This window comes from Aulostomus chinensis, chromosome 4 (assembly GCF_037954235.1).
Source record: "Aulostomus chinensis isolate RoL2024-O1b breed Wild chromosome 4, RoL_Achi_v1.0, whole genome shotgun sequence".
Classification (NCBI taxonomy): Eukaryota; Metazoa; Chordata; class Actinopteri; order Syngnathiformes; family Aulostomidae; genus Aulostomus; species Aulostomus chinensis.
This window is the reverse complement of record NC_141323.1, coordinates 15,092,291-15,115,905: the sequence shown is the minus strand read 5'-3', so window position 1 is coordinate 15,115,905 and position 23,615 is coordinate 15,092,291. Positions and strand designations below refer to the sequence as shown.

The 23,615-nt window shown below is 42.9% G+C and overlaps 1 protein-coding gene and 1 long non-coding RNA gene across 5 annotated transcripts in view; one reads left to right on the top strand and one right to left on the bottom strand.

Moving 5' to 3' along the window:
• The first annotated feature begins 1,677 nt into the window (after positions 1-1,677).
• cacna2d1a (calcium channel, voltage-dependent, alpha 2/delta subunit 1a) overlaps positions 1,678-23,615 on the top strand; it is a 92,360-nt gene continuing 70,422 nt past the window's right edge. For all 4 annotated transcript variants that reach the window (XR_015112485.1, XR_015112486.1, XM_086202014.1 and 1 more), the window contains exons 1-2: positions 1,678-1,967; positions 20,580-20,661. Coding sequence is in view for 2 of the 4 variants with exons in the window: in XM_086202014.1 (XP_086058140.1) it covers positions 1,858-1,967; positions 20,580-20,661 (192 nt within the window). In the remaining 2 variants the exon portion in view is untranslated. The remainder of the gene's footprint in view (positions 1,968-20,579; positions 20,662-23,615) is intronic.
• LOC147262815 (uncharacterized) lies at positions 9,505-13,745 on the bottom strand. The gene is made up of 3 exons (XR_015112583.1): positions 13,536-13,745; positions 11,421-11,518; positions 9,505-9,757 (listed from the first exon to the last, which is right to left on the bottom strand). It is a non-coding gene; the product is annotated as an uncharacterized LOC147262815 (long non-coding RNA).

Genomic DNA, 23,615 nt, shown 5'->3' with positions numbered 1-23,615 from the left:
GCACGCACACACACACACACACACACACACACACACACACACACACACACACACACACCCCTCTGAGACCTGCCCGGCACAGGAGCTCCCAGAGCAGTGAAGCTTTTATTTGTGAAACCTGAGAGTGGATGAACATGAACGGCTATTTGCACTGTAAATCTATTGGTGTGCTTTATTTATTAATTTTTCTTCTTTTTCAATAGCAGAAGCCTTGGCCTGCCGTGACTCTCCAGACAGCGTTTAGAAAACACTGGAATTAGAGATCAGTTTGGCCTGAGAACGCATACGAGAGTATTGTCATCTAGTGTTTACCTTGGCCGATTGTTCCAGCTAAAGGGAAAAAAAAAAATGTCAGTACATATTAAATTTGCCACGGGCCCCTCGGAGCAAGTGGAATTTATTACCACATTTCTGCATAAATAGACACTGTTGCAAATTAATGAAGCTTTGTAACGACATACGTAATAAAGCAGGGATCCTTTTTATCAGATGGGAATTGTGAGCTTTTATTTCCTGAGTTGGTTGACGGAATGTTGCGGAGGGGTGCATCCCACCTGGTATCCCACCTGGATACCAGGAGATTTATACAGTGGGAAAAAAAATAACAATCTGAGGGGCGTGTCAGAGTGAAACACTACTCTTTTTTTTTTTGGTAGCAGGAAGTATTTGTCAACTGGCACAATAATGCTCTCTATCTTATATTTTGAATTTTTAGTATAATTTAGAGATTTTTACCTCCCCATAATTTTCATTCTCATAATTGGGACTTTTTTGGTTCAGATTGTCCTTTTTATCTCATGCGACTTGCGACTGTTAAAATTTCACCTTTGTCCAGTAATTTTGACTTTTAATCTCACAATTGGAATTTGTATTCTTTAATTGTGATGTGATTTAAAAAAAAAAAATCGAATTACGACACACAGAAGAATTACGACTTCATCTCATACTTGTGACTCATAATTTTGACGTTTTATCCCGATTGACTTTCTGTCCCATAATTTAAACTGTCAGTCTCATATTTTAAACTTTCTATCTCCTAATTTTTGAGTTTTTGTCTCATGGTTTCCATTTTGCCTCGAAGTTTTGACTTTCTGTCACGACTGTGACTTTCCGTCTCATATTTTTGACTCAATTCGGACCTTTTTCAGCTCGGTTACAGCTTTAACTCACAGTTTTGACTTTTTTCAAACCTTAAAATGTCAACCTTTTAATCTCTTTGTCAACTATGCATTAAAAAAAAACTTCAAATTCCCAGAATATTTTTGCATCAAGACAACATTGAACCTTAACCCATCTTTTTTTTTTTTTTTTTTTACTGGCGTGAATGGGCCTCCGTAGATATTGAACTTTCAGTTAAGGAGATGCCGGTTGAATCTAACGGTTTATGCAACATGTGCCCCCTCCCCTAACTGAACTCACCTCTTCACTTAGTTAAGCTGTTGCAGCCCTGGAGCCAACCATCCACTGTGCGGGCGAGCCGTCTCAGTGCGCCCTCCCCTTTCCTGCTTCTCTGACACACCGTCGATCTCTACACTAATAGCCCAACGTCGTATGTGAGCCGCACACTTTTACAGTAACACGCACACACACACACGCTGCCGAACCAAAAAAAGCCCACTCCTTTGCTCTACTCCACCGGTGGGGCTGCGGGGGGGAGGGAGGGGGGGAAACCCACATACCAGATGAGATTTGTTTCCAAACGCGCACCGATGGCGATGTAGAAGCGTGTTCTGGCTCAGAAGTAACGCGCTGGATTTCTGTGGAACCTTTTTTTCTTCTTCTCTCTCTCTCTTGTGCGTGTTTTGTTAGTGTGTGTGTGTGTGTGTGTGCGTGCGCGCATCTCTTCCCCCCATTTGGATGCTGGTTTTACTGGGAAAGAACACAGCTATGGATTACCCAGTCCGCCTACTTTTACTCCTGTCAACCGTTTCGTCCGTGTCGACCGGACAATTTCCATCAGCGCATATGTGAGTAGCCTGTTGGTCGGAGAAAGTCTTCCTATTATCGCGTTGCGTGAACGCAGCACGTCATTGTTGTAGTTTTATTCCTTGCTATGCATGTACACCTAAATATATATCTTTTCTTGCAGCTTTATATAACCCCGTTCATGCCGTAACATCATCTTGCTGTTTATTCCTTTTCCCTGCGTTTTGTGGAAGGTTGCCGAGTGATGACGGCTGCACATTACTTCGGATACAACTTTGCCTTGTGATATTTTAAGCCAGTACGTGTGTTTGTTGCCAGCTTGCAGCGGTGTTGCATGTGGTGTTGAGGAGTCATGCCAGGAAGGGAGGAGGAGGAGGAGGAGGTAGAGGAGGGGTGGGCAAGGGGGGGGGGGGGGCTTCAGGTTTTGTCTCAGGAGTTCCCAAACTTTTCTTACTGAAGCATCTCCAAAGTTTATGGTTCATAGCCGAGGTGAAACACCAACGTCTTTGAGGTGTTTTTTTTTTCTTTCTGGAAATGAATCTGTTGCTTTCGTGAGGTGAAATTGGAGCAAATAAACATCTGAAGTGACCTGATGTTGTTGTAGACCATGTGGGACCCACAAAGGGGGGCGGGGGGGGCGGGGGGGTTGTAGCTAAGCATCATACCCTCCTCGAGATGATGCATCCCTGGCTCAGGCAGGGCGGGGGGTGTGTGTGTGTGTGTGTGTGTGGGGGGGGGGTGTCTCACTCCTTCTTCATTACTTATCAACGTCTATATTTGCAGTGCCTCCATAATAGACGCAGCAGTGGATCCCTCCTCAGTCGCAGCGTCGCAGCTCCCAAATTAGTCTGACGTGTAGGAGCCGGCTCAGCCGCCACGCCTCTCCTCGCACACAATCAACAGGTCCGTGAGGTTCCAGATGATTCTAAACGAGGCAGGACTCGACAGCGTTGGGTTTTGAACGCAGCCCAAGTACAGCCGCGCCCCCCCCCCTCCCCAGTAGAGGTGGTGAGCCATGATGGCACTCAGCCTAATGGCCAAGTAAAATGATGTCAGACTAGCAGAGCGGCCGGCCCACTCCCTCTATTTCTCAGGCCCTAAGTGGATTGATCTGCGGGTTGTGTACACGATATTCACACAGGCTGAAATGTTGATCCGTTGAGAGGCACAGTGGAACTATCAGGGGGCAAAAAAAACCAAACCAAAAACATGAAGTAAAACTGGCAGCAAAGATTTGGCAGCAGTTCAATTTAGCTTAACAGGCGGCGGCAGTTGTCCGGTAGCGAGTACGTGGATGTCCGTCCGAGCTGGTCTCAGTGCTGCTGGACGATGATTTTGAGTGACAAGCCTCCTCAAGGTGAACGTAGAAGGGCGGAAGATGGAGGGAGAGACCCAGTGAGTTTTCCTCCAGGAAATCAAGACATGTAGGTCACGACTCTGTGACTAATTACACCACACATTCAGATGGCTAAAAGCATCCTGACCTCTGCTTTCCATTGTTGTTGTTGTGCTTATTGATTCCAAAGGTGGTTGTCGGTTTTTTTCTGGACAGAAATCTGCAAATTTTGCCTCCTCCTCTTCAGAAGTCATGAAATTAGGCACCGAGGTCCACTGGGGCTTGAGGAAGAACTGAAAACAATTCGGTGGACACGTCAGGAACTGCAGTCTGGCGTTTCTGGTGGCTGGTTGGTTTTTATTCCTCATTTCTTTTTGCTACACAGGCGTAGAGATAAAGATTTCAGTAGACGATTGGGGGCAATTCTCTTGTTTAATAAAAAAACAAACTCGAAAATGCAAGTTTTCGAAGGGCATCCAGAATAAAACCGGTGTTTTTTGTTTGTTTGTTTTTTTTCTAAATGTTGGTTGACCCACAGTTATTTTTGGTGTGATTATTTTTGGCTCCAGTTCAAGACGACACCCACGATTCTTAGCTCCTTCACGGTGACGTCAAACGTTTGAGAGCCCTCTAGTGGCAGAAACTGCACTCTGCATTACAGGAGGTGTGTGCTGGCATGGCCGTGTTCTCCATATTTATCTTTATCAAACTGCAGCGCATCTTCATCGCTCCGCCTCTCCTCTCCATCCCCTCTCACTCTCATCTCACTCTCTCTCTCCGTCTTGTTCATTCCCCTGTCCATCTTCATTCTGTCCAGCTCCCTATGTCTCTCTTCTCCTCCTGTTCTTTGTAGCCCCGAAGGCGGACGTTTTAACTTCATCGAATCTGAAATGCAAAGTCTGATGTCATAGACTATGCCCCAAAGATCCCGGCGCCATCGAGCACACTCAGAGATGAGGGGAGATTAAAAAAAGAGAGAGAGAGAGAGAGAGAGAGAAGAAAACAGCCCAGTCCAGACTTCTTGCCTTGTTGATCCTGTATGTCTTCTGTGTATGGACAGTTTGCTGCATATTTATGGCTCTGCCGCCAAAAAACCCAGATCTTTGTGTCACCCAAGTGTCTGTAAATTGTGTCGGATCTGGCAAATCCCAGACTTGATCATATGCTTCTTTTGCCTGAGTCACCAACCGGCCATATTCGGCCTCCATCCTCCCCTTTCCTCAGAGTTCCTGCCCCCCCCACCCCCCACTCAGTTTTCTCCCACTCGCACTTGTTTTTTTTTGTTTTTTTTTCCCCAAAGACTAACTAGATTTCATGCTCAGCTGGAACCAGGCTCCTCTGCTTGCTCCCTTGTCTCTGGCAATCGTCGGGCATAATGTGAGTGGGCACTTCGTTGCGGCACAGAGCAGCACGGGCAACAGGCGGAGCAAAGCTATGTGGATGTAGCGCAGCAGGTTCTTGAGGAAGGGGAGACCCCGGAACATCAAGAACTTTCAGTGAGCGGAGCTGCTTGCTACCCCCCCCCCCCATGCCACCATGAAGGCGATGATGTCATCGGCTCAAGCATTTTATCCAGGTTGGCGAGGTGGCATAGAACGGGAACTCGACGAACTAACAGAGGCGATTGATTGCGTTTCTGGTTGAGTCAACAGTACTGACGCGTGGTAGGGGATGCGACCCAGAGCCTCTCCATCACGCGCCGTGCAGGTTTTTCTAAACTTTGAAACTGTTAATTGGAGCTGGAACCACTGAACAGTCATGTGAGCAGTTGTTTTTTTTGAGTGGGTGCTGGTGGGTTTTTGGAGACAAGGGGGGGGGGGGGTGGGCAAGCTAAACTTTAACTTGAGATGTTATTAACCCATTCTTGATTACATTAACGTCCGTCTTTGTATTTTTTGGACCTTGACGGTTATGAGGCCACCTGTAGGGGTCGTAAGGAAGCGGCATGGCTCAGCTACGGCCGGGTCCCCGTGTGGTTTTATCTTCTCACTGAACAGATCCATCATGAATTATAGTTCATTACAAAATAGTGCATATTTGGCACTGTTTTTTTTTTTTTTTTAAGTTTTAAAAACAATTATCCCAAACTTTCTGGCCAAGTTCCTTTGTGTAATAAATTGATCTTATATAGTTTTAATTGGAAGAGGAAGGTGTGTATATTTTATGGTAGTAAAACCCACCATCAAGATTTCTAAATACCCCAGTGTACTGTAATTTCCTGTTTCCATCCACACTTTTTTAGAAAGATAATAACTCGGGAGTATCAAGATGGCAATCTTGCCTTCGTCTGTCATTCGGTGGTCAGATAAATACAAAAGTTGGCTTGCAGCATTTTAACCGCTATTTTTTGTTTTGTTTTTTTACAACTGGTGCAAACTCACAGTGGCCTTTTAGTTGAAACGGTGTCAGTCTAGTAAGTTTTTGGTCCACTTTAAAAAGTGAAATCACTCATTGTTTTTGCTCTGGTGTGAGAAAGGAAAAGGGGGGGGGGGAATGATGAAATTCAAGGATCATAAAGAAGTTGAAAAATTAGTTGTTGTTTTTTTTAATTCATTCACTTATTTCCAGCCTTTAAAACCTGGACTGTGACGATGAGGACGACACGGGAACGTTTGAAGAAAACTATCAGATGTAACAAGCAGATGGAAGTGAGGGAGTTAGCAGGTATATTTCAGGAGGCGTGCTCTTACCTACATGTAGAGTCAAGCAGCTGGTGGGCTATATCTGGCACACACACACACACACACACACACACACTCTCACACTCCCGTTAAGTCATTTTTAGTCACTTCACACTGACATACACCCATTTCCTGGAGGAGAATAGTATTTTACCAATAGGTGGCACAGCTTTTGTCCCTGACTGTGACCTGTAGTCTCGTATGTGACCTTGAAAGTTACTTCATACAGACACAAACGCACTCCCACAGATTTACTGGAGGTCCAGTGTCTGCTTTATTTTACTTCCCCCTTCCCCCTACTGAACATTTTCTGTCAAACTTCCTTTTCTCACTGATTTCAGTCTCTCTCCCCCCGCCCACTCCCCCGTGCCACTGTGTCAACCCTGGATATATTTAGACAAGCCTGTGTCTTTGAGGTTCTGTCCTGGTTCAGACAGGCAGCTAAGATATAGGAATGGGGTGTGGAGTGACAGTGGACCCAACCCCCCCCCCCCCCCCCCACGCATGCTCCTGAGTGAAATGTAGCTTTTAAATTCAAGTTTCTCATCAAACTTCGTGTGTGTGTGTGTGTTTGCGCTGTTTGTGAAAAGAAAATTGTTGAGCTACCCTGGTGCTGTATTACTACCTCGCATCCTTTGCCACATGGAATTTCCCAAGAATTTTCCATTGCACTGTTGCCCAGGCAACCTTGGGAATAGCTAACAGCTGTTTGGATGGGAGGGTTGACCAGAACAGGAAGCACATCTGTATATACCCAAATATGAAGTAGAGTGTGTGTGTGTGCGGGGGGACTTAACAACAAAACAACCATACAGCACTGCTTCCTTACTTTGAGGTTTATTTTTAAGTCTCTATCACCAGTATGGATGTTAGGGAGGAGGAGAGCCTTTGGCAAAGCTAATCAATATTCAGTTAAGTAATGCAGTGAAGCAGCAGGGAGCTGGCAGAGCACAAAATACATCATCCAAAGTAGAGACAGACACAAGGGTGGACGGAGGAGAAAGTTCTTAATGGGATTAAACAGCCAAGGTAAAACTTGAGGTTTTCCAGCTTTAATTGTTCTGGTAGCTGGGCTTTTTTTGAACACTGGAAAAAAAGTAGGCTGGCTGTGTAGCGAGCACGCTATCGTCTCATCAAACTCTCCGCTAGAGTTTATGTGTATTTCCTCAAATATTGAGCCGGTTCTTTATGGCAGTTTTTTTCAAAAGTACTAGGGACTACATACAGGGAAGCGGCGGTTCCAGATTGAGGGTTTAAGACCTTGATGAACACTAACAGGTTTCAGTCCTAATACTAGCCTTGTTTGCCCGTTAGCTTGTGGCTAGTTCAGATTTTCAACAGCGAGTCGCTTGTGCATATTTTTTTTTAAGAAGCTGCTTTTTTCTACCTGCACTATGCGGTCACGCTATGTCCAAGGAATTCCATGGGTGCTGCCATTTTGAATCATGCTAAATCTCGCGTCAGCTGCCACCGCACGGGACTTCTCGAGATTTGCGTAGCAGACGACATCAACGAGGGAAAGTGTCAGGGAAAATTCCGTAAAGGTGAATATTTTCAAGAGTCAGTGAATAAGAGCAAGAATTACAGATGGAATAACCAATTTTAAAGACAGATGTCAGGTATTGTGGTGAGCTGCACTCCCCTTGCACGTGCACAACGCAAACCACATAGGTAGCCTGCTAGCCAATACAAGAACAGCAAGTCTGTATACACAGAGTTCCAATGACGTCTCAAAATATACATCTAAAATAATAAATCAGAATATATTGAGGTGGCCAGAATGAGGATGTCAGCCATTCTGACTTATTCGATTTGTTTTAGGAATGTATGGTTTGAGAATAAAGAGGCTAATGCAACGCGCTAGTTCTGCTGGCTCATACGGGAAAAAGTGGAGATAAAATCCTGATTGTTAGAAGGTTCTTCTCGGCTTCGCCGTGACTTGTTAGACTTTGCAACAGGTGATTCAGAAGGAGTTCATTACTTTAATTCCCGCTGCCAAGGAGGTCATGTGATCACCGGTGGAGAGTTTGACTTTTTGCTGGGAAACTGAAATTTTCTTATGTATCTTAATGAAATGTGGTTATATGAAAAAACATTGGTTGAGGTGCATTTATTCCACTTCAGAACTGATCCAGAATCTAAATCTGAATTTTCAGAGTAGCTCCTAGTTAAATGTTTGCATTTTTATGTTTAAAACACAACTGGGCGTTTTTTTTTAAATTAAATTTTATTCTTTTAAAGGTAGTAAAACGCAAATCCGCAGGGACTCGCCACAGTTACTTCAGACTTGAAGCTAAAGTTGACATCTGCTTGTGACTTGTGCACTTGTGACACTTCCATAAGGAATCACAAATACCTCTGGAATATGGCGGCCACTGTCTTACTTTGAAAAAAAAAAAACGGAAACCTTTTCTATAGATACCTCGAAATGTGATAAAGGACTTGATGAGCCATTTTGTCCTATCACACACTCGAGGCGTTAAGTACTTAAAATGTCTCAAGTGGGACACCAAAAGCCCATCTGATGTGTAATATTTTGAGATACACGCTGAGAAAAGTGGACCCTCGATGGCCTGTGATGGCTCCGCTAGAGCCCCTTAATGGAGTCGTATTGCAGCAGAAGTAGTGTTAGACTCATTGGACAGTGTGTGTAACCATCAGGGAAGCTAGTACTCAGTACAGCACTAACAGTAGTCTGCTTGTGTAGGCGTGTAGATTGACGTTAATTGGACATTTTGGCCAGCGGGAGCCTCTCTAATCTCTCTATTTATACACATCATCACAGATCGTGTGTGTGTGTGTGTGTGTGTGTGTGTGTGTGTGTGTGTGTGTGTGAGTCAGAATGGTAGCGTTAATACATGGATGGATGGGTAGAGACTTTGCTCAGAAAGTGTGGAGGTGACAGGGTCCTCATCCCTGTGGTTTAGTCATTTGAGCACAGTTCAAAATGACATGTAGCAGAGAGACAGACAGCTGGAGGGGTGACGAAGAGGAGGAGGAGGAGGAGGAGGAAGAGAAACGGAGTAACAATTTGTTCTGTCAATAATTTTGGAAGACGAAGAAGATTTAAATTGATACATCAATGTGTAACAGTAAGGGGGAAAACATAATCCGTGCACATGATCGCCCAATTTGCTCGGCTTTCCTTTGGTGTCCTTGAAATCTGTTGCAGTAAAATTTGCAGTTTTAAATCAATGCGAATGTCCCCTTAACTAGTAGTTTAAGCTTTACTTCAAGTTTCTGGAAATCTTGTAACTGAATTTGTCTCAGACAAGAGTTTGTTAAAAGAGATCGAGAAAACATCGAATGAAAACCTGAAGTGAGGGGAAAAACCCTCACGAAGACTTTGTTGAAAAACTAATATTCATAATTAGAATTGAGTAAATTTAATTGGGCATTTTAAGAATGGCTGCAAATGAACCCTATCTAATTTGATATTCATTGTGGTGTCATTACCTACTGGTACTAATCGTTTGTTGTGGGGATGCGCCGGAATCTTAGCAGCAGGTGTGATTGCTCTGGAGCAAATACAGACACTTGGAGGTGTCACAACAATTCTCTTCCCTCTGATTTAATATGTCTGGACACCTGCAGAGGGAGGTGATACAATGGGAGCTGTTAGTTCTGTCAGGGCAGATACGCCGTCTGACATGGAGGGTGTGGACGAGGCGCTAGTGGGGTCACCAGTCACTCCCAGCTAGTCTTGGTCCCGAGTGTGAGGTCAAACATTCAGAGGGACGGAACGAGTTTGACCTACGTCTCATGTTGCTGGTGCACGGTGATTAGATGTGTTCACCGCCTTTGGTCACAGTTCCTGGAATGAAAATAGTAATCAATGAATAAGTGATATTTTATAGTGGATATAATTGTGTTTTTGTTAACTGCAGACAATATTGCTGACCAGTTACACATCTTTCTTCCCTTACATCTGTAATCTGCGAACAGTCAAAGCTCTCTACAGCTCAGGTAGCTAGTACCCTTTACCGTATGTTGTATTTGGTACTGTGGAATTGTCTTAATTATTGTATAATTGTAATTGGCTATCTTGTAAATATATTATTTCTTGCACATACCGTACATGTGCAAACTGGCCTTTTTATTTCAAAATTAAATAAGATAAACTTTGTTAAAACATGGTTTCAGCGAGGCTGTGCGTTAGCATTGGCAGATTAGCATCAGAGGCTGCTAGCAATGTGCACCGTATCAACCGATGGATTTCAGTTAATGATCAAATCACCACTTGGCTGATTCGTTGCCAGTTTGCCAGCTGTTACAGTTTGAGTGTAAAACGCCATTTGTAGCATGACATTATTTAAGTGACTACTTTGCCACGGATAATTGTAACATAATTCACTTTTGCAACACTGAATTATGGAGACTTTTACTTTCTACCATGCTACATGTAATCCTGCCACCAAAAACTAATCAGTGTGACTCACGGCTCTCAGTGTAAATATAAGAAAACATTGACAAATTTTCGAAAGCTATCTAGTAACCACCTCGGAGACGGTTTGTCCTCCTTGTCTTGCACGTTTTTGCTAGCAACCTTTTTACCGTAGCTTGGTCAAACCAGCTGTGTACCTTCAGTCATGATTTCAGCCGTTCAATCAATCTCAACAGAACGGGATTCGCGTAACCCACACCAGCTCTCTGGTGCATGGCTGCCCTCCAGCACCGCCCCATTATTTTATAATGATCTCATCCAACTGTTTAGTCAGTTCTTCCACAGGTCTAATACACCCCAACGTAAGTGCTTGATGGAGTGCAGAAAACACTGTTGTCGAGGCTTCACGTTAACGCGGCTCTTCAGATGAAGGCAGGGGGCTGTGGTGAAGTGCCCGCACTGATTTGCTGAAGGGGAAATGGTAGAGGAGAGGCAGAAACTTCACTCCTGCCATGAAAGATAATGAGGCTGCGAGACATTTACAAAACCTGCAGTTATGGTGTTATTGGCCTCAATAAAGCAGAAGATATCACTTAACTCATTTGCGCTCCGCAGTGATGTGGGGGGGGGGGGGGGGTTCCGGCATGTTGGTTTAAGTAGAAAATGAATTGCATCATAAATAAAAGCTTTGTTTCTGTGCAGAATAAAAAGATTTATGAGCAAGTAACACAAAAGTAATGTACTGTAACTTGCTACTTTTTAAATGACTAGTAAGGGGTAAAAGTATTACATTTTGAATGTAATGGGGGTAATTATTACTAGCCTTGTAAGACGATGTGAGTCCTGCAATCTCAAAACTCAAAATCTGCAGCTGCATTTTGTTCCCTTCTGAAGGACACAAGCGATGTTGTCCCAGATCCAGGGATCGCAGAATTTTTCAGAGTTAAGCGCTTAAGCCAGCTGACAAAACGATGGTTTTATACCTGCATTGCTGCTTTTATTTTGAAAGCAAGATCACTTTTTTTTTTCAAAATGGCGAGTAATTGATCACTCAAGCCCATCCCTACTATCTACGAGAGGGTAGACGACTCACCTTCGGGCAATCGGCATACCAAGTTTTTTCTGCTCAGCGTTACTCTTCCATGCTTCCAAAGACGCCATTTTCTATGTTTGCCAGCGACGTTCATCAGCCTAGGAGAACCAATCAGGCAGATACATTGCTGTCGAATGGCGATGGAGCAGTCAGATGGAGCTTTCATCCATGAGGATTCGGATAAAGCTGCAGAACTCAACTTTTGACGAAGATTACGGATAGTTCAGGTTTCAAGGAGGCCATTCTCTATTTTTGTATGCCGAGCACCGTTTGATCCCCTTGCGCACACGGATATAGTCATTAACCTGACGCTAAATACTGTATGTTAAATTGCCTACATCCGTATCTGCACCCAGTGCCGATCGACCCAGTACCCATCGGCGCCCCCTCTTGTTCTCTTTCTACTCCTCTTTATTCAGGCTCTAGCTTTAATTTGTCGCCCCTCTGTTGGCTAAGGAGGGAAAAGCAGAAGGAGATGACATGGACGCGCAGGAAGAGAGGTTGAAAGTGGAAGCCCGTTGCTTATTAGGTGCTTTGCTACGTCGTCAGCGCTCTTATTAGCTATCCCCGAGTGTTCAATTACATCCACCCTGCCATCCTCAAACATCCCTATCTTTTTCATGCATCTCCTATGCTTCCTATAATGGAGTCATCCTTGCCTCTCTCTCTCTGTCTCTCTCTAAGAACCGATTAGAAGCCTCAATTACTACTATTAGAGAAGGATTTAAGGTTTCAAACAGTGCTGAAACAGTGACTGCGCAACACGATGAGAGGAGCGGAGAAGAGGCATTGTTTTTGTTGTCAAAATCTCCCTTCCTGTGACAGTTTGTAGGCTCAAAAGGGTTGTGGGGATGTTTTACACGGCTGCTGGGCTGTGGAACAGAAATTCTGAGATTGAATATCGAGTTGTGGGTTCTTGTGGCTGCTCGCATGTGCCGGGACTTGAGCCCACGTGTGAAAGTTGTGTTTTTTGTTTTTTCTTTTTTTTTAACGGCGATTTGAGTGCGAATGATGTGCATCGCAAGATCAACATTGTGTTTTTTCCATCAGTTCATTTGAAAACAACTTCCCGGCTATTGAAAGTCACTCATGAACACGCTCCTGCTCAGTTGACGGGTGACATTCAGCTGTTAATACCGCAAGTTTGAGTGGAGACGAGACTTTGAGCAGTTACCCAGTGAGACCTAAAGTGTTTCATGACAAACTGTTCCAATACTTTGGCAGCCTAAAGCATGAGAATACAGTCTACAGGGTATGTATTTTTTAACTCCTATGTGTCGTTCTTTCTAGAAATAAGTTTGGCATTAAGGACTTGCAGAAGAACCTTGAAGTGAAATCTTCCTAGTTTCTTTCCATGAACTCCCTCTGGGAGGGAATCTTTTAGATTACAATCTCTAAACCTCACAACAGCTCAAGTGTGAGCTTTTTGTCTAATGAGAAAGAAGAAACGGTATTAGTGAAGGACAAGTTTATAACGGAATATCTCCAATTTAAGGCTTTTTTTTTTTAAATAGAGTGAAATCAGTGATGCTGCAACAATCTTTGATAGTCCAACAACCAAGTTTATATCAAAATTTTGATAATATAGAACTAGTTTTTAAGATCCTATCGGCAGTAGGGCTTGGTGCCTGGGTAATACCAGAAATACCAATGAATTGATGGGCAAATGAGGGGAAGACCATCATGGAAGTGGCCCTACCCATAACCATCAAAAACCCTGGACATATCCGTCTCATAAATAAATAACTCTGACGACCTGCTCAGGTTGTACCCCGCCTGTAGCCCACTGACAGCTGGGACAGCCTCCAGCCCCCATGTGACCCTTTACGGGATATGTGGTGTGGATGATGGGTGGATGGTCGTTTGAGTTCAGCGCAGGAAGGAAGTAGGGGTGTGTTGAGACATCCTCATTGTCGAGACCAAATTTTCTCTTTTGAGGGAACTTCTTAATTGACTTCTTGATGGTGATGGAATGGGAGCAATAATGAAAACACAGTAAATGTCAATAATTTAATTACAAATGGGAATTGAGGCCCGTGTTATTTTCTAATGATCATTAAATTCGAAGCTCTTTTTCTGGCTTACAAGACAGCGACAATAACAGCTTCCACCTACCTGGAATCCTTCATCCGGGTCTGAACCCCCTCTCGCCCGCTACGCTCCGCCTGTGAGAGACGGCTGGTGCTCCCAGGCCAGCGTGGCTCAAATCTCTAGCTGGACTCGTCTCCTCTGTTGTTCCCAAATGGTGGAATGAACTACCCAAGTCCATACGATCCGCAGAGTCCCTTTCTACTTTTAAGAGGCATTTGAAGACTCAACTGTTCAGGGAACATCAAGGCACTTTAATCTGACGCTTTGAATGTTGAAAGATGTTGTTGACGTTGAATTATTGGTTGTGGTCAGTTGTGGTGAAATTATGTTAAAGAGAGCCAAAAAAAAACCTGGCATGTCTTTTGCCACTAGATGGCAGCACCTGCGGCAAATCAAACTTGAGGCACTTTGTCGTTCTTACTAAGGCTTTCCCTCCAGGCGAAATTCTTGCTAGAGTTGTACGTTGCTTTGGACAAAAGCGGCCGCCAAATCAAATTGTAGAATAAAATTTAAATGGTTTCCTGATAGACTAAACTCAAAACATGCACAGGTTTTAGTTGCCTTGGTGTAGGTCTTCGCTGTGATTGCCCTTCTACTTCCTGAGTACTTTTAGTATTTTAGCATACTCACTTCCCGAGCTGCTCATCCTACCAGTGCTGTATAACTGTATTAAACTGCTCCGTAACTGCCAGAGATGGTGGCTTCTTTTTTTTTCTCTTTTTTTTTTTTTAAGTATTAAGGGAAGGAGAACAGAAAGAAGCCTCCCCCACAGTCACACGCAGCTTGGCCAGAGGGGTTAATGTGATTAAATGTAAGACAGCGTTCTCATGCTGAGTCACAGTCTCTATTCTGGGATTGTGTTCACATCTCTGATTTTGACAGTCTGCTTTTAACTGGCAGGGAAAAGATATTTGTTTTCTCGTATGTGCTGGTCAGATTGTTCCTCGGTAATGAAATGATAGCGTTGAGAGGGCTAAGTAAGGCCTTGTAATTTGCTGTAATCAGGCTGTATAAATCACCTGGTTAATTAAAAGAAAAGAATTAGGCTGCGGTGTGATTGTAAACCAATATGAAGTTTCGAACTCTGCTAATTCGTCATCGTGCGCTTGCCCAGGAAGCTTTATTATAAATATGGTTACACCCACCTCATTACACTAAGAGCTCCTCCAAAGAAGTTGCACCTGTCCTGGTGACCTTTGAACTGGGCAACGCTCCTCTGCCCCCTGAGAGACCCAGTGCTCCAGTTACATTCAGGCTTGAACACACATGCGCATGTACACGGGACAGCTGGCCTGATGGAGGCAGCCTGTTGTAGTCATTAGCTAGATGGAGGCTAAAAGGGGGGGGGGGGGGGCTACTTGGTAGACTCATACATCAAGCACAGGACATGTTGATTAGTTGACCCAAGGAATTAACTGAACTAGCAGTGAGAGAGTCACACATGCGTGCTGATATGTACCGTAAGCAGCGTTTAACCCTCATAGGTGCGTGTGAGTGATCAAATTTTCATGCCGTCTCTTCAGTGTTCGTGTTAGGCGATCTGTTTTCCTAAACTCCAACCAAGTGTGACTGCAAATCTCTTAAGTCAGTGGACCTGTGGTGGTGATCACTGCAAGCTCCTTGAGTCACATTTCTCTTACGAACAACACACAGAGAGAAGCTGTTTGGACCATGGCTGGTTCCAGTTGTGTGTGTGTGTGTGTGTGTGTGTGGGGGGGGGGGGGGGGTGCAGTAAAGTGGTATCCAGGCTGATTGTAAAGATAAAGAGGAAACAGACTGGAAGTTACTAATCGTTTTGATAGATTAGCTTTCTATCTCTGCTCCTGCCAGGGCAGCCATTGAGACGAATATTTGAACAGCTACACCCATTTGCCCAAATCGATATTGACAGAAATATTGGGATGTGGCAGGCGGCACTGAGCAACCACAAGCCTCACTGCAGCTACTACATCTAGCCAGAAGCATATATGAAGGGCTAAAGGATTTTATTTTTTTAATGACAGTCTTGGCTCCCTGACTCGTCTACACAAAGACCAAATGGAGCCCTGGAAGTCCCAATGGAATTGTTTTTCCTGTGCAAAGTGTGTTTGTACACAAGATTTCCTTAAAGAAAATTGTCTTGTTGCTACAAGACAAAAGGTGTATATATTACTGTGTGTGTGTATACATACATAGTAGCAGGTTAGAAAGCTGATTTAGCACTCGTGCCGTATTTTTAATCTGTAATTAGCATGTCAACAGCAACGAATCAACTCTTGAAGTAGAATAACTGTTTCAGAGAGGCACCATAACTTAGCAGGTCTAGAGCTCAAACCCAATTATGTCAGGGATCTGGGACAAGGTTATGGTGACCAACATGACAACAAAAAGAAACTTGGCCATACGTATATTTCACTACAACCAGTTGTGTTAGGATGCCAAAGTCGTCCCCAAGCCAGCAAACTCTTGCTCATGCTAGCGTTGATGGTGTTAGCACGAGCAAAAGGGTAGTCTAGTTTACCGTTGCAATGCTACGGGTTTAAGGGGGGCGACGATTTCACTCAACGATCACTGCCTCTTCAGCTCTGTATGCTGCTGCCTTCCCTTTCGCTACGTGAAAAGCGAGCCTCCTGGCCAGCTAGCAAGCAAGTAAGCAACATACACACGCAAAATGTGTTTTGAAGAAAATTTGGATCACGCAATGTGGCAAAACTGCTTGTTTCTATCTGTGAAGGGTTTTAAACATACATTTAAAAAGATGTTGAAAGCATTTGTTTTCACACAGGGACTTTTCAAGCGTGTTTGAGCTGTAATTTCTTCTAGCAAGCACATAGCATATCATTAACCGGCAGTGCCCGATATTGTGCTAACATGACACAGTGGAGGTGTTGGTGGAGAGCAGGTGATAAATGAACTGTTAAACTCATTCATTGGGTTCTTAGGGATTGACCGAGTGATTTCAAGAAGCGAGTGAATGACTGAGAGAACAGTGGTTGTGGAAAAAGAAAAGCAACATAAAAAAAAATTGAAGAAAAGATGATAAAAGGGCATCAACAATTGCCTGCCATAAAAACCGTCTGCTCCTTAAGTGGGTGTTATTAATGACTCAACGAGACACGTGTGAGAGAGAAGAGGCTTTCGATGCCAGCAGGTCTCACACTTGGCTGAGTTTCACAGGGCCAGTCTCCTCCAGCCCTGGAGTCTACGACCGCTGTATTTGAGTGGCTTTGCATGTCTCACCAGCCGCTCGGCAGGCTTCCTTCCTCTCCACGTTGCCCCCTCCTTTCTCTGATTTCTCTAAGGAGAACGAGTGAGAGGGGCGCAATAGGAGCTGAGCATAGGAAATGGAGGGTGGGGTGGGGGTTGGGTAATGATGCTATCATATTTTTCCATGTCCTCCTGCAAGTTACCATCCTCTCATCTCGTGTTTTTTGGCACTTTTTCTTTTTTTTAAACTCCGTTTCCTTTGTGAAACCCTGGACAGTTTCCTCAGTCTGCTTCTATCCTTAAAGAAATATACACTTCCTTCACTGAGGAATTCGCGCACCCCCATGATACGAAGGGAATGCATGCTGTTGACTGACAAGAGGAAGATGGTTATTTGTGGAAGTGGCTAATCAGTCTACATGAAGATTTTATTATACCAAGCCTTGATGACAGAGTTCACAAAGAGTTCACACTTGGATGAGTTTTACGCTGTTGAACGTCGACCTCATGCAGGAACCAGTACGCTCCTCAAGACCAGTGACGGAATTAATCATGTTTATCCACGACCAGTTTGGCCCTTTTCAGGTTTCATGGCTACAGGTCATCTAGTTATGATATTCTGCAACTTGTGTATGATGTTGCATGAATAGAAAGGAAAAATAAAGTGCATTAATTATGAATGGGAGGTGGCATCAGTTATAGGTGGCTTTGGTTATAGATTGTTGCTAAATTGTATTCAGATTATTGAGGGGAAGGGTTTGGTCGGTGAACACGATCCTGACTCGGGCTCAGACCTTCCCGTTCCACACCTGTTGTTATACCAAGACCTTCTTACATAATGCCAACCGATCCCATCTGGAAGTGCTATGTGCACAACAACCTCAATGCCCACCTGCTTGCACAGGACCTGGTCTCGACCCTGGAGTCGGTTGCACGCTGTCAACTGATGTAATAACGCACGCCTTTTCAACATCAAGCATTTTCACCGCAGCAGAACAAATACTGCAGTGTAGAAATACTCCAGCGCAAGAAATATCCTATCTAAGTGCACAAGTTTTAGCAGGAAAACGTAGCTTTAAGTAGTATATATGACAGATATACATGTAGAGAAGTTTCAGTGCCTGTTGATATGGATGGATGATTACTTCTAAAATTGTTAGATTGGTAAATTGTCTGTCCCTTTTTTTTGTTTTGGAAAAAAAAAAAGTAATCTTCTGCACCCATGCTATCACTCCGTGACATTCCTAATTGTCATGCGCAACGGAGCAACGCGTGCTACTTGTAGCATGCTACAGTATCTGAGGATGCCACTTGCTTTTTATGAACCAGAGAACGTGTCCGTGCACATTTGTAATGTGCTTTCATGATGGTTTGCAAGAAATTTTCATAAAAATGCATCTTTTGCATATCTCGGCTGATATCATAGCCTGTTTTCTGGAACATTATCATTGCCGTTGGCATGTGTGTATGTGTATATATGCGTGTGTGTATGTATGTATGTATGTATGTGTGTATATATGTATATATATATATATATATATATGTGTATATATGTATATATATATGTGTATATATATATATATATGTATATATATATGTGTATATATATATATATGTATATATGTATATATGTATATATGTATATATATATATATGTATATATGTATATATATGTGTATATATATATATATGTATATATGTATATATATGTGTGTATATATATATATATATGTATATATGTATATATATATATATGTGTATATATATATATATATGTATGTATATATGTATATATATATGTATATATGTATATATATATATATATATGTATATATGTATGTATATATGTATATATATATGTATATATGTATATATATATATTACACACACCTACACCTATATTTATATCTGTTAAGGGTCGGGGCACTGGAGCCTATCCCAGCTTTGGGCAAGGGGCAGGGTTCACCCTGGACTGGTCGCCAGTCCGTCGCAGGGCCATCGGGATTAGGACAATTAGGTTTCAGTATCTTGCTCAAGGATACTTGGACGTGGTCAGCAGGGGAAGTGAGGATCAAACCAGCGACCTTTCGGTTGCTAGCCTGCCCCTTTACCTCTGAGCCATGCCGGCTCCCAAAGAGCATAAATAGACAAAATTTATTCCAAAGGAAGTTATTTGAAATTTGTGTAAGGATGTGAATCATGAAATTGAAGATGGTGTGAAATCAAATCTGGATCAGCACCATCATCTCATCTGTAGTTTCTGGATAAATCTTAAAGATAGCGAGATGATTAATAGTCGACCGGGGGGGGGGGGGGGGGGGGGATCAATGTTACGACACATAAATTTGTTCTCTTTGGTATTTTTGGTGTTATTGGATGAGTTTAGCATTTATTGGAGCAAAACCGGCTGCTCATGTAATGAGAATAACGTTCACACTACGTGCTGCTTGTTATTAGACGACAAAACTGACAGAACCAAAGCTGCTGCTGTTATTAAAGTTATTGATCCCGCCTGAGTTTTCCGTGCTTCAACAGGTGCTACCAGTGTATTTGTGCACATGATGACATGAAGTTTGGGTGGTGGTAGAGGGTGGAGGGTATGAAGCAAGTTATGTGCTGACAGTACACCCAACCTATATCTGCTCTCAGCCACGAGCAGCTGTCTCCTCGCTGGGCTAAATATACAACACGCATGTGGCCGCTATGCCACACCGTGCCAGCGTGAGCTAACCCGGCTCACGTTACACTGTGTTTTTTAAATAAGACAACATAGACAGGGTTCATATGTCAAAGGTAGGGAAGAGGTTGAAGAGGTTAGTTCACACCCTTGGGGAGAAAAGTTAATTTTCTTTATGGATGCGGTCATGTATTTTTTATTTAGGAGTGGGAAGGTTTGTGCAGTAGGTGTGCAAGAAAGCTTTGGAAAATAAACTGACACGTGAAGGTTTGCTCCCTCTATTTCTTTAGCCAAACAGCATGTGACTGTCCTTTCATTTATTCATAAAGACACAAATGAATCAAGAGTCCTGGTGCTGGCCGGATGGCTTGTTTTCAGCTATCGTTCTTTAGCAAGATTTGCTGAATCTAATAAATTATATTAGCCCATAAATTCTAGAAGCTTTAAATAGAAAGTGTGTGGTTTAATGAGTTAATTACAGCCTTATTACAGTAATTCTGCCTCATTCATTTTTGCAAATAAAAATCCAGCTGTGTCCCATTGAAGCGCAGATTCATTTGGTTTTTGACGATGGTTGGGGGGGGGGGTATGTCAGATAAGGTCACAAGTAGACCTGAGAACTGAAGCTCAATGTTAAAGAATCCAAATAAAATGTTGAGTTTTTTTGATCAATTTGATTTAAAACAATTCAGATGTGGTGATAAAGGTAAAGATGCGTTCATTGCATGTTATTAGTTGCATCAGCCGAGTTTCAATGAAGTCAAGAATGCGATCTGCTCTTACCAAAGTGTATGTAACACGACGCGTTCTGAAGCATTTTGTCCGGCGTTTGCTCTTTTACGTCTCTTTGTGTTATCTTCCTCTTCAGAAGAATACATTAACCAGCATCTCACCCCTGAGGATGTGACACTCATGCTGACATCTATGAATAGCGCTCGCCTTAGTGCACAGCTCAAGTGGAGTAGAGAAGTGTATTCACTTGGCTAAACATGATTTCATTCTTCCTATATATATACATGTATATATATATGTATATATATGGCCTTTTTAAGCATATTGATCTAATAAACATTAATGCTCAAATCATTTGATTCTTTTGGACTGGATTCAAAAAATGATGGTGAAATGAGTTCAACAAAGGTCATTAGACAATGATGACAGCTATTCTAATACTGTCAATTTATTTTGTTTTTGGTTTTTTTTAGGGTAAAAGAATGGGTGGACCAGATGCAAAAAGACTTGATCATGTTAACAGACACAGCCAGTGGCATGGAGAACTTAATAGAGGTAAGCATGACTTTACTGTGTGTCGGTTATGATTGACAGGATGTAGCAAACGGTCTTAAGCCCGAGCGGATATTTCATGAATCTGAATGCAGTTTGTTTCCACATACTTACATGTTCCAGTGAATATCGTGAAGCTATGGAGGAAATTGCCAAGGATATTGATTAGCTTTTCCATTAGCTAGTAGCGCTGCATGTGCACCTGACAACAGCTGAACTGGCAAATTCAGGTTAGCCCCCTGCTAACGAATTTTAGCTTGTTGTTGTGCAGTAGCAATCAGACGGAATGGATCAAATTATGACAGGGAAAAAAGGCATTTTGCCGGATTGTGTGATGATTAAAACAAACCCTCTTTACAGCAGTAAGCTACACCAGAGCTAGCTCAATCCAATTAGCCTTCTGCTGAGTTGATTGTGGAAAAGTAACTATGTTATGAGCCGGGTCAAACTTCCCAAATGTGATCAGAACAAAAGTGCGCAGTTCTGATGATGAAACAAGTCATTTTGCAGGCCTTGTTATGCTTAAACCAAGTAATTCACCTTCTTACAGCCACCACCATCATACATCTATGAAACAGCTGCCCTAACTGCTTCCTGTTAGCCATTTGCTAACTTGATTGTGGATAAATCACATGCCCCTTCAGACTCACTAAATGTTAATCATATTCTGATAGTGAAACCAGTATTTCCCTGGATTGTTTGATGCTCAAAAGAAACCATCCACCATCTTACATCCACAACAGTCTGTACAGAGCTATGATAGAGGTAACCACTGCCTGTTAGCCCTCTGCTAATTTGATTGTGCATCCTGTCCGACTTTGTAAATGTTATCAGGACAAATTGATTCAATTCTTTTTGTGAAATGAGTTATTTAGCAGTGCTTGTATGACGCTCAAAATAATTTGTCCAACTTTTTGCCGCCACTACTGTATGGATGCTATAGGTCACAGCACAGGCTATGATGTAAGCATGAGAATAAGAGACAAATGTCCTGCACTATGGCTTTAATCACCACTTGAAGAGGTGCGTGATTTAAAAAAAAAAAAAAAAAAGACTGATTTCTTAGGAAATGTCCTTTTTTAAATTCAAGTTCAGCTGTAAATAAAACTCAGTGCAGATGCAGGATTGACAGTGTTTTGTCGCTCGCTTCACTCAGTAACCCTCTTTGCGTGGCTTTAGCTGTCACGTTAGCTGTAGCCTCTCATTAGACAGAGCTGCACGTTACACGCTCACATAAGATCGGCAGGTCAAGTGTACTCTGATGGCTGTTGTCCTTGCACACTCAAACAACTTTTAAGATTCACGTTGATTACATCCAGCATTTCTGCTCCATGTTTCTTCGTGGGATAGAAACTCAAAAGCAACCGGGTTACGAATGATGAATTTTGTTGAAGCTACTCAGCGGGGGTTTTGGGGAGTCTTACATGTAGCATGTAAAAGGCTATTGACCCTTGATCTTAACTCACAACTAATCTCTCCTTTGCATGTTTGTAATTTGACAGATACGTACTTAATAGGATGTACTAGCTCATAGGAATAACATGATCCAAATGTAAAATCCAGTGGTATTACCCTTTAATATTGCTCTTGTACCAAAGCAACGCCTGGAGGATGAAGACGAATACACGCACACGCCTCAACTCTGTGGTTTGAATGTCGGACAATGAAATCCCTCCAGGCTGCAAAATAATTGGCTGTTTGGCATTTGTGTTTCTTATGTCTTTTTTGCCACAGCATATTCCACAGCACAGTAAATGGTCCTGTTACATAACCTGACATTGCAGTTAAATCATCGGATGTGTACTGTAGCCTCTTCTTTTGATGACTGTTTCGGTCGGTGAGTTTTGGCTAAGAATACAAGATGGCCACCGGTGGAACTCCCCCAACCTCAGATGTACAGTACGTCCCTGTGCGGACTGTCTCAACTGTGGGACAAGATCCAGTTAAGCTCTGATCGCTATGCCTGTATCTACTCTCATCCCCCAGACTGCCCTTGAAAGTTTGATCTTTGTGTGACCATTTAGGGATTTCTCCAAAAAAAAAAAAAAAAAAAAGCTTGGCATGCTGCTCCAATATGAATGGAAAAACTGACCTAAAAGTCACACATGAAGCCAAAAAAGACACTCCACGTATGAATGTACAAAGTAGCGGGACAAAAGCCGACGGGTTTCAGGCCTCTTGGGGTCGTTGTAACGCCTTAGAATAGCTGAGGATTTGGGAAGCACCTTTTTGGCCTCGTTAATGGGATACCTCTGGAAAGCCTCAAGGGAATTCCCTGAAATTTGGCACGAATGTTTACCAGCACTCAAAGAGGAAGTGAAAGATCAAGGACACCACGACTACGCCCCGGCGCTGGAGAAAACTGTAGGACCATTAACCTGACCTACTGTAACTCTCGGTCTCCTACGTTAACCCGATGTTTCGGGACCACTTTGAGGAAATGTCCTCGAACTCGGCTCGATCATCCTCCGGGACTCGAAGATGACTTTGAAATTTTGTTGGTCAAATGTCAAGGTCACTTTCACCTCAGATGAACGTGGTATGTCAGGAATGCCTCGAGCCTGTCTTTCAAATTTGTCACAAATATCCCCCGGGACTCCAGGAAGAACGGAAGTTTTTGGTGGTCAAAAGTCACTAACAGGCACAAATGTGGAAGCTCCGGTTGGACGTAACTCAAGCTTGAACATGCTAAGTATAACACAATCTCACACAAATTTATCATGGCAATACTATGGAAGAGTATTCGGGCCACCTATGAGAAAGAAAAAAAAAGAGGTAGATTATTTTTTTTTCCCCGTCACGCACTTCGAGAAAAAAGTTGAAATGTCGACGATAAAGTGAAAATACGATGTCACGAGTGAAGTCGATGTCTCGTACGGTCCATCCCTAAAACTCGCCCATAAATCCAGTGAGGAGAGGGACTGAGAGACAGAGAGAGTATTTCTTTGTGACTGAAG